Source organism: Tachysurus fulvidraco, chromosome 8 (assembly GCF_022655615.1).
Source record: "Tachysurus fulvidraco isolate hzauxx_2018 chromosome 8, HZAU_PFXX_2.0, whole genome shotgun sequence".
NCBI lineage: Eukaryota > Metazoa > Chordata > Actinopteri > Siluriformes > Bagridae > Tachysurus > Tachysurus fulvidraco.
The window spans coordinates 13,474,993-13,486,366 of NC_062525.1; the positions used below are offsets into that span (position 1 = coordinate 13,474,993).

The 11,374-nt window shown below is 37.9% G+C and overlaps 2 protein-coding genes across 2 annotated transcripts; one reads left to right on the forward strand and one right to left on the reverse strand.

Moving 5' to 3' along the window:
* Positions 1 to 268: 268 nt before the first annotated feature.
* LOC113662569 lies at positions 269 to 2,133 on the reverse strand. The gene is made up of 2 exons (XM_027177485.2): positions 2,069 to 2,133; positions 269 to 1,952 (listed from the first exon to the last, which is right to left on the reverse strand). The coding sequence occupies exon 2, from the start codon at positions 1,580 to 1,582 to the stop codon at positions 797 to 799; it is 786 nt and encodes a 261-aa protein (XP_027033286.2). The 5' UTR covers positions 1,583 to 1,952; positions 2,069 to 2,133; the 3' UTR covers positions 269 to 796.
* Positions 2,134 to 5,962: 3,829 nt separating this feature from the next.
* On the forward strand, positions 5,963 to 10,871 carry LOC113662517 (sulfotransferase 2B1-like). The gene is made up of 6 exons (XM_027177412.2): positions 5,963 to 6,213; positions 8,421 to 8,632; positions 9,144 to 9,270; positions 9,891 to 9,985; positions 10,146 to 10,326; positions 10,449 to 10,871. The coding sequence occupies exons 1-6, from the start codon at positions 6,075 to 6,077 to the stop codon at positions 10,556 to 10,558; spliced, it is 864 nt and encodes a 287-aa protein (XP_027033213.1). The 5' UTR covers positions 5,963 to 6,074; the 3' UTR covers positions 10,559 to 10,871.
* Positions 10,872 to 11,374: the final 503 nt, after the last annotated feature.

Below are 11,374 nucleotides of genomic sequence, written 5' to 3' on the forward strand. Positions count from 1 at the left end.
TGTAACTTCATCATGATGAGAATGCGAAAAAAAGTATAAATGGGTAGTTGACAAATGACCAAGAAAAAGTACTTTTTTTGGAAAGCATAACTTTTTAAGAAAAAATACATATATTTGTGGAGTATGAAAACTGCAGTTTCAGAAAATAGTACTGGTCACTCATTTTGTCATATTTTAAATAATTATATTTTTCTGTTGTTTTATGTTTGTCACACCATAGGACAAAACATCACACCAAAGGACAAAGAAAGTCATTGCATAAAAAGAGTAAGAATATGTAGTGTTTATTGTAACAATTAAAAAGGAGGACATTTGTTTTTATTTGTCAATAATATAAACTGTGCAAAACATAGCACACCAAAAGTAACTTTGATACTTATGCATCAATAAGGAAACATTGATGCATATAGTACCTTTGAGAAATTCATAACGTTTCAAAATAATACTGTGACATTGTCAAACTGCAAAATTCATCAGTTAAACAGTAACAGTGACATGAAAATAAAATAACATGAATACCATTTCATTTAAAACATATTTTTAGAACAGTTAATCTTTAATTTTAATCATACTTAAAACATTTAAACACATTGAGAAAATCACGAAGATCGCACACATTTCCTTTTTCAGTTTTTAGGAACTTTTGAAAAAAGTTCAATTCATTTTAAAATATTACCAATCATGTATGAAATTTCTATTATAAAACAATTCCAGAAACTATATTTTTAGATGATATTATTATATTAGAACATATTCAATAGTGAGGTCATCTTAGCACGTGGCAGCATTCAATCAATCAAGAATTGAACATCAACCAGTCAAGGGGTGCGAGTCGAGCAGCACGGTGCATTGGCTCCGGTTCAGATATGACACCAATTATCTGCCGTGAATAGTAAATGCATTCAAGTTTCTCCGGCCACACAAATGAATTCTCACTCTTTTGCTTCATGCAGTTTATTTTTAGTTCATCTCCATGAGCCTCCACGATCTGCCCAACATATGGTCTGCCATCATACTCCACAATGACAAATTTTCCTTGTGTGCATCTATCTTCTTCCTCAAAGAGGTCATTTGATTCAGTCTCCAAAGCATTTCCAAAATCCACCTTCTTTGATTTGTGGCAAGAACACACTTCAGGATATGAACAGAAACAACTTAAGTCTCTGTGCAGGATCACTCCTGGTAATGATGACAAGACTTGGTGTGTACCTAGAATCCCTGTAACTGGTTTGACAGATGGAGGTATTAGTTTGTCGTAGGCCTCAATATCTGACTCTTCAATCCATTTGAATTTCACACTCGTCTCTGTTTGGGAGGATAGGAACTCGTAGAAATCTCTTGGAGATTGAAAATCACTGCCTCTCAGAACATACTTGTCTGCTGTTCTTTTGACTGCTCCCCCAACACCATCTGGGGCTCCCTTGCCATGTGACCTTTCTGAGAAATTCCAAGTTACATGTTTAAAGCCCATTGTGAAGGGAACTTGGCTTAACAGAAAGCAGTTGGTTTTGTTCCTGTATTGTGTTACAGGACCATCACTGATCACATGCAACATATCAATGGCTTGGTTATGTTCCAGCATCACATCTTCCAGAACAGGCACAATGTGTGCCCAAACAGCTCTCTCATCATGCCTTAATGATGGTGACAGAATTGCATAGCTCTGGGTTCCTTTTGATGTGTAGGCAACTACAGTATGCAGTGTGACTTGCTTTCGGCTTCCCGCGAAGTGATAAGACTGGATTTCTGAATTCAGCTTGCAGCCGTAGTTCTCTGAAAAGTCTATGTGCAAGACAATTTCATTTTGAGCAACATTTTCCTTTATTTCCCTAAATTTTTCTGCCTGATGCAACCAGTTGAATTGATGGCTACCGATGGATTCAAGCTCAAGTCTGAATTGCTCTACCAGGTTTTCGACTGTGCCAGACTTCTTTACCCAATTCTTAAAGACCCTGTAATTGTAAAATGTAATTTAGGGGTGTCACACCAAAGGACAAAAAAAACTTAACAACTTCAGTGGTCTTAAAACATAGTTATATATTTAAACAATTCTGAGAGAAATACATACCATGTGCACTTCTCATGGCCTTCATAGGGGTCTTCAGTCACATGACCTTGAGTGGGGTCTTTCAATTAAATGTAGTTGTCCATGATATTGCCCAAATTAAAATTAGGTTTTTGCATAACACCAAAGGACATTTTTTTTCTGTGACAAACTTTATGAAATTCCTACACTTTTAGAAATGTATGTATATGAAAAGTGATGGCCACTTAGTGAAATAGACACTTGCACAATTATGCCAGGAGTGTTCATTAAGATTTTTAAACATTATTTTCTTTATTTATAAAATGTAATATTTATGAAATAATGTTGTCTACCGTCACACCATAGGACAATTTTGAGATTTGGCTCAAAGTTCTAAAAAAACTAACAATAACTTGGCTATTAAAACAACAAATTCATATAAAGAGCCATCACCTGTCTGTAGGGGAACAGAGGAGAGGTCAGGGCGAATGCTAGTGGCATTGACTATTTCAGTAAGGCAATCATGATCAGAGTCACCCATACAATCATCCTGTGCATTAAGAAGGCGCTGCAGGGCATGCGCTACAGTGTCAAGAGAGGATGACGGACGTACAGTTAAATGATCAGTGGCCAATAACACGGTCTCATATCCTGAACGACGCTGGGATGACATGTGCTGTGTGTTTAAATTACGTAAAATTTGCATTACCTGATGTGAGGTGTGTAAGATCAAAGGATGAGATAAAACGATCTTCTCAGCATCAGTTACCATCAGAGCACAGGCGGCAACAGCACGTAGACAGGCCGGCAAACCCTGAGCCACAGAGTCGAGGGATTTAGAAAGAAACGCACAAGGTCGCATGCCTCCCCATGTTCCTGGGCCAGCACCCCAGAGGCTGTTCCTGGCTGAGTCACAACATACAGGTGGAAAGGAAGGCTGTAGTTGGGGAGTCCCAGAGTAGGAGTCGTACACAGGGCCCGTTTCAAGGCCTCAAAAGCATCCCGCATTTCTGGAGTCCATGAGAGAGGTGCGGATGAAGGATCAGAATGCTTCATCGCAGCACGCAGACATTTGTCATACACAGAGCAGTCTGGGATCCACTGGCTGCAGTAGTTGATGAGGCCGAGGAAGGCCTGTAAAGCCTGTTTAGTGGCAGGCCGCTGAGTGTCCATGATAACTTGTATTCGTTCAGCAGTTAACTTCCTTGAGCCCTGAGAGAGTTCATAACCCAGGTAGCGGACAGTGTTCTGGCAGAACTGGAGTTTTGACTTGGACACCTTAAAACCTTTCTCAGCCAGGTGTGTGAGTAGAGCCAGGGTCGCTGCTTGGCAGGTGTCATAATCGGCCACAGCCACCAGGAGGTCATCTGCATATTGTAAGATCACTGAGTCTGGGGGAAGGCAGAGGCTTGACAGGGCGTTCTTGACCGTGGTCGCGAAGACCGCGGGGGAATCGATGTAACCCTGTGGCAACCTGGTCCACGTATACTGCTGTCCCCTGTGTGTGAAGGCAAAGAGTGGCTGTGTGTCCTTCCCTACAGGAACACTAAAGAAAGCAGAGCAAAGGTCAATCACAGAAAATACTCTATGTGTACATGGAATAGAGGCTATAATTGAGGATACATCAGGGACAATTGGAGCAACAGGAATAACAAGTTCGTTTATTTTACTCATATCTTGGGTGAATCTCCAAGAGCCATCTGGTTTTGGAACAGGATTGACAGGAGTATTGTATGGGCTATTGTATTGCATGGCATCACCACCCCCTGCTGTAAAAGAGAATGAAGAATAACGTCAATTCCAGTGGCTTTCTCATGAGACAGAGGGTACTGTTTAATATACACAGGTGTAAGGTGTTTAATTCTGGCCTCATAAGGAGGACAGGAAACACAGCCCACGTCATCCTTGTGTTCCACTCACAAAGAAGGAACAGACTCTAGAGCGGGAGAGAGAGCAGGGAGAGAACAGACAGCGTTAACTGCAGCAGCGTTATGTGGAAGTACGCAGTCAGAGAGAGTGAGAATATCCGGAACAGAGTTTGTACAGTCATGTGGGAACCTCTAAAAGCTATAAAGAGTCCCAGGAGACTCATAAGATCACGGCCAAGGAGGTTAAAGGTCGAGCTCCATTCCTCCTAAATGTCGCCACACCTGGCTAAATCAAGTCCAAAACACGGACTCTCAGTTTTCCTGCTTACAGTTAGTAACCTGAGAGAGATCACGATTAGCATGTTTAATATTAAGCAGATATTTAGTGAGCTGCCGACGCAATTGGTCTAAAGCATCTTTATTATCCTTCCAAAAATACGTGGAAACAACTTGAGTTTGAGTTCTTTTTCTTCCTCCTTTTTTGTTATATTTACTACTTCATCATTCTGAGGTTTTAACACAGGAACTTGTTCAATTAGTTTCTCTTCATCATACTGATCGCCTAATTTATTCTGGAGAATAAATAGATAATCTGCTCCTGTAAGCTGACAGTTACGAGAACTCTTAATTAGCATATCAACACTCCCACTGTGGATCTCCTATACCCTCTAAAAATCATACGGTATGCGGAGGCTAAATAACCTGGATCAAAAGTACCATCACGTGGGTATGATGGAATCTGAGGATTGGCCTCAGTCCAGCCAGCCAAATTCTCAACAAATGGTTGTGCATAATATCCTAACCACATCGTGTCATCCAATCATACGGTGTTTCACCAGGCATAGGCTTGGGATACGAGTTCCCCATTATGAACAAACAAAATATTACAACAGGCAAAGAAAAGAGGCGTGGAGAAGTCAAGAGAGGAAATATATATGTAGTGCACTCTGCTTAGTTTTTCCTGCCAAAACTAAGGATAACCCTCTTGGCTTTCTCCAACGAAACCAAGGATAACCTTCTTGGCCTTCTCAAACGAAGCCAAGGATAAATATCCCGTCAATATTGGGATAACTTCTTCCTAGTAATACTGCCGACCAGGTAGTCAATCAAACATGTCTTACCTGATCGAGAGTATCACGTCGGGGTCACCAAACTGTAAGAAAGACTCCTCCTCGCACTTGTCCGCGTCCATTTAACTCTGCAAAACAATAGGAGCTCCGGAGCACTGAGAGAACTAACCACACTCTTGAAATCAAATCTGTTTTATTCCAAACAGCTGTTCAAAGGACTGAGCTACAGAACAGAATATGTACGCAATGAAAATACAGTAAGCTATGGTGTATGAGATAAGGCGGAGGCCAAGTTTGTCAACATAGATAGGCGTATGCTAGAATGCTGCTTCCTCACAACTCTTATCCAAGCATTGAAGGTCAGAAGGCCTGTACATGAGCAAAGAGAAACTGAGTGTCCTGCGAGTAATCTCACAAGCAGGTCAACCTATCTTGTCTTTTCATCCGGTCAAGAGCACTAAAGGAACAGGATAGATTCAAATCAAGAACATTAAATCAGAAGAGGTGAAGATGACATATAACATATAACGCAGAAATACAATTTTACATGACAGAGAATCCTCGTTTTCTATTCCCTTAAGATTATGGTTACGTTATCAGCAAGCCTTACCATCCTGCTTATGTTTGCAGGAACACAGGGTACAAAAACAAGAAAACAAGAACACACTTATCACAGGTCAGCATGACCAGAGTGGGGTTGGCACATTCATTTCGACATAGAAAGAGAAATGTAGAAAGAAAATGACATAAGCACAAAAATTAATTACCATAAAGAAAATTCATTTCAACAACAAGAAAATGTTTAACCATTTACAGTATTCTAAATTATGAAAATGTGAAATAAATTATGTTTTATCTTCTGTGACAGTGAAAAAGCCATGTCACGTCAACTACCCAAATAACAAACTAAATTATAAACTGAGGTCAATATAAAGTGAGAATTCTGAAAGAATCGACTCTTTTTTTGAACTGAGCCAAATGAACCGACTCACTGAAAAGAATCTGATTTTTTCAAGGTTGGAGCTAAAGAGGACAAAGATTGAAGTTCGGTGTGGAAACTTGTAGTAGAAAAAGGAGCTGAACTCTCAGTCTTCCCAGACTTATTCTAAAATGACAGAAGCAGATTTATATGACGTGTATAAAGAGGTCTTTGTGCCGAAAGCTTTACATCCTCCAGACAGCCTGAAATATTATGAAGATTTCACATTCCGCCCAGACGACGTCCTCATCGTCACTTATCCTAAATCTGGTAGGATCATCTTTTCTATTGCGTTTTATTTTTGGAAAAACGTAAATGTAAGAACACCTGGGCTCGTGCACCCACAGCTGTTCTCTGTTCAATGCGATCTTCTTCTCACTTGGATTCTGCTTCCGCACGTAAACAACCAAAACTTTTTCTCAAAACCCACTTCTATAGACAATTTATAAAGAACTCTATTCATTTTAGTCGTGGGGACTTGGTAGCCTAGTGATCAAGGTGTTGCACTACTGATTTGAAGGTCATGAATTCAAATCTCAGATCCAAACCCTCAATTGCACAGTTGTATCAATCGAAAAAAGTCACTCTAGATAAAGGTGTCTGCCATAAGCGTAAATTTCATTTACGCTTCATTTCATTATTATTGTAGCATGGAGACGCGTCATTATGGGTATTTTCAAAGTTTTTATTCAAAGAAAGTAAAACATCATAAAAATAATCACAACAATAAAAACAAGGAATTAAAAAAAGGTTTAACATTTTATTTAAAATTAATTAAGACACTTAATAACCATAGAAATTGATTATACAAAAAATACAGTGAGGTCAGTTCGGACGTAGCACAGTGCTCATTTAGTAAATATGCTAAACAGCTAAACAATATGCTAATTGTGGCCGTTAATGTTAAGTTAACATTATGCCAAGTCGTCCCAAATAAAACAATGCATGGGAAACGGCTTTGGCGTGTTAGTTACAGTGCACTATGCAGCAAGTAAGTAAACAAGCTAACGTTAACTAGATAAGTCATATTTTAATCGCTAATATAGCAGCTTCATGGAAAATTACATCCGTAATCAGCATTTTTGCCGCAACTAAATTATGAATCAGTCTGCATTAAAGATAATTACTTTACTTAAAGTGAATAAAATCCCCTACTTAATGGAGTTTAACATTAACTGAGCCGCAGCCACACACCTGACTCGTGTGTGCAGAGTAGGTGAGATGACCTGGGAAAGCAGGCAGTGGGGCAAACCATCTGTTTCTAAATGCATTTGCGTTTTTTTTGTACTTACACAATTATTTAGGTATACATACATATATTTTTCACAATAGAGAGTGCGATATTTTTTAAAAAAAAAAAAAAAGTGGGGGGGTGGGTGGGGGGCAATCCTCGGACAACTCCCCCCCACCATTCCCACCATTTCCATATAGGAGGCTTCTGGGGAAAGAGTTAAATAACTACATTTGAATATCTAATATTTTTAAACAAATATTGTGTTTTTCTACATGTGGGAACAGTGATATCTTGAGGTATTGTGAACATAAAAATGCAGTGCAGCATGATGCATTAGGGTCAGATTTCAGACAAGAATGTGCTCAGGTATCATAATCTTCATCAATCTCAGAATGCCATCAACAGACCGGTATGTACACAGGCTTCAATGACAACATAGTTTTGAAGAACAGAATAAAATGAACCCTGAGCTCCTCTGCGCAAAGCTGTACTTCCATCAACGTTACAGGTGTTGTTGCTGTATTTGTTACATGCACATACATTTTATCACTTCGAGTCTCCAGTTACTGTACTTTGAAGTTGCCAGTAGGCATGACTACAACTTTTTCATGTACTGTCTTGTCTGTCTTGTTTGTCTTGTCCTGAACTGTTTGCACCAGTATGGACAGTTGCTCTTTATGTGGCTAGGACAAACTTACTAAGTCCTTATGTAGCTCTGTCTTTGCTTTTATGTAGCATCATGATCCTGGAGAAACGTTGTCTCATCTCACTGAGTACTGCAATAGCTATTTATGGTTGAAATGACAATAGAAGCTTCTTGACTTGACTTGAACTGGTTGACATATTAATAACGTTTATCTGTGGGTGGCGCAACTAGCATTCCGAATCAGCTTTCTAGCCACTAAAATAAAACATTCTGGAGGAAAATCTGGTGTTTTTATATAAAATTTACCATTGTATATCTTCATCATATCAAACAAGATGCAGAAGGAGAAGCAGTGTGTGCTCTTTGCCATGGATCACATGCGCTCTACTGTCGCATTTGTAATCACTTCACCAAGGTGATCCATATTTGTGTAAAGTTCAACTTCCACATCTAATCATCAGCTCTCACTGATAATGAATGCTCTCTAGTCACTTTGTCAGTTTCAGTCGCTGTGCATGTAAACGCAGCATCAGTCTTCTTTACTAACTGACCTTTGTCAGTGGGTTATAATTAGTCTCATTATTTTGTTGTTCTCAGGCACAACATGGATGCAGGAGATTGTTCCTTTGATCCACAGTGATGGAGATCTCACTCCAGTGCACACTATACCAAACTGGGACCGGGTTCCATGGCTGGAGGAGCACCGGGCTAAGATACTCAATCTGGAGCAAAGGCCCTCTCCACGCGTCTTTGCGACCCACTTCCATTATGGCATGATGAACGAGTCGTTTTTCAAAGTCAAACCAAAAGTATTAGCATGCCTCTTCCAATTATGTTCAGATTAAAATGTTCAGTTTGTGTGTTGGTACCTGTCCAGATGGGGGATGTGGTAGCCACAGCTGGGCCCCTGATTAAGGCCCTTAATCCTCAATTGCTCAGTTGTATAAAAATGAGATTGAAGTCACTTGTTCATTATATTTGCCTATTTCTATTTCAAGACGATTATAAGGTTTGCCAAAATTAGTGACTCTTTATGTGTGATAATTTGCAAAAAGACATTTTATTAACTTTAGTTTATAATATTTTGGTAAAAAATCACAGTTAAAAGGTTATATCTACTTTGGCCTTACTGTGGTTTAATACTGTATGAATTCTCAGTTAAAATCCATGGTCCATGATATACACTTGCATTAAGAATGAAAATACTCTGAAAATAAACTCATCCTAGCATTTTGTTTAGTAATAATATCCTGTGGCAGGTTTATTTGTCAATATTTAGCTCAAGTAAACTGACAAAGACAGCACGTCTCTATTTTCCAGGTCATCTATGTAATGAGAAACCCGAAGGACGTGTTTACTTCCTCCTTCCACTACTATGGAATGGCCTCATACCTGGTGAACCCGGGCACTGCCGACGAGTTTCTGGAAAAGTTTCTGGACGGCAAAAGTAAAAGTCTTACATCATCACTTCACATTTCTAACATAGCTTTTATGAGGCTGTTATGAACGTAATAAAAAGCCCACAAAGTGATGTTTAAATACAGGATATAATGTATTGCAAAATTAGATAATAGGACTTGTATTAAATACTAACTGTAAATCTATATGCAGAATAATGTATTAACATGACATATTAACTCTCCAGTGTTTCAAAGTATTTTTGTGCTTGTTTCAGACAGAAATGCTTTATTTTACAGCATCTTTTTTAGGATTAGATTTGTGCTTTCTTTGTGAAAACCTACTTGAATTGATGCAATTATAAGCCCAGGATTCTTCTTTTAAACTCTTATAAGTGAAGAGACGCATGTAATAACTTTCTGTGATAACTGTATACATGAAATCAAGGGCTTTATCTGATTGTGTATCGTGATTAAGAAAATCTGCATAAATTCTGAAAAATTGCAAGCACTTTTTTTTGTGTGATTGCAAAATCAAGCATCGTGAAGGAACTGATTAATAAATAATATTTGTATTATATTTTTATCAGTATGTTGCTTCTGATTCTGTCTGTTGTTTGTTATAAACTTTGCAATTCTCTAGCAGTGTTTTCATTTTCACTGTCCACAGTAATGTTTGGTTCATGGTTTGACCATGTAAAGAGCTGGCTCAAGGCAAAAGACCAAGATCACATTTTCTACATTTCATATGAGGAGATGATACAAGTAAGCAATTGCTGCACATCTCACTTTGCACATTATACATGTCCAGATTTGAACTGTATCATAAGCTCCATTCTTTTTCACAATAGTACCCCATGCATGCACATATAGTGTTACACAGTAAACATTACAACATGCTCATAATCATTAATATATGCTGCAGGACTTGAAAAGCACTGTCACAAAAATAGCCAAGTTTCTTGAGAAGCCTCTGAGCCAAGAAGTGATTGAGAAAATTGCAGAGAATTGTCTGTTCAAGAACATGAAGCAGAACAAGATGTCCAACTATTCTCTGGTTCCCGAAGAGTTCATGGATCAGAAGAAGTCTGAGTTTCTCAGGAAAGGTAATTTCAAAAACACATTACATATGTCACTCTGTGCAAGTGCACCTCCTTAAGAGTTGAATGTAAATCGACAACTTGTGGCACAAAATCTAAATGCTTCCATGTTCTGTGTTTTTCTTCAGGAATAGCTGGTGACTGGAAGAACCTTTTTAGTGAGGCCCAAACCGAGAAATTTGATAATGTTTATAAAGACAAGATGAAAGATGTGATCTTTAAATTTGTTTGGGATTAAATAAATTCATCATTCAGTATGTTTTGTTAATATGGTTTGTTAAATTTGTATTGAATTTATTTATAGACACTGAGTCTATAACTGATGATTTTACTCCAAATTCAAACAGGATATAATAGTTTTATTTGCAAAAGTAATCACTAATCAAAAAAAGTTTTAATACATTTTTGTGACCATATTTTATGAGGAAAGTAAAGGTAGAGTGGATTTCCTATGATGATTGATCTGTTTTACAACATTACTACTTCTCATGTTAATCCTATTTTCCTAATGAATAAAATGAACAAAGGTTTTAAATAAAATGTTCAAAATATGTGTTTTTCAGTTTTTTTAAAAAATATTTTTTAAATTCTTTGTATCCTTCATATGCATAGAAATATATAATACAATAATATATAGACGATAATGCTGATGGTAATGGTTGTTGTTGATTTTGTCTTCAGTATGCTTAACAATGTGATATGATGCGAGACCAAACGACTTTCGAATCTCACTGTGATACGCTAGCTAAAATAACGCCAGAATATTCACTACAACCCCACTGGAAATTAACTCCTTGTCCAAATGTTGCAAGTTAGCTAGCTAACACAGAGGAGCCTTCCAACTTGGTATGTCATAATGATCACTTAGTATGTCATAATTATCACAAATGATCTCATAAACTAACAGAAAATTTAGTTTTAGCATCAATGTCTTTTCTCTCGTAATTACAAACAATATTCTGTGATTGTGACATTCATGACTTATCTCAAACTTATGATGTCATAATTGTGACTTCACATAATTGTGATGTCACAATCCACATTGGTGTTAACG

Bases quoted from the DNA above. Each gene is read 5' to 3' on its own strand.
- LOC113662517 (XM_027177412.2), top strand. From the start codon at position 6,075: ATGACAGAAGCAGATTTATATGACGTGTATAAAGAGGTCTTTGTGCCG. The intron at 8,633-9,143 runs GTATTAGCATGC...TCTATTTTCCAG, and splicing joins TTTTCAAAGTCAAACCAAAA to GTCATCTATGTAATGAGAAA. The intron at 10,327-10,448 runs GTAATTTCAAAA...GTTTTTCTTCAG, and splicing joins GTCTGAGTTTCTCAGGAAAG to GAATAGCTGGTGACTGGAAG.
- LOC113662569 (XM_027177485.2), bottom strand. From the start codon at position 1,582: ATGCTGGAACATAACCAAGCCATTGATATGTTGCATGTGATCAGTGAT.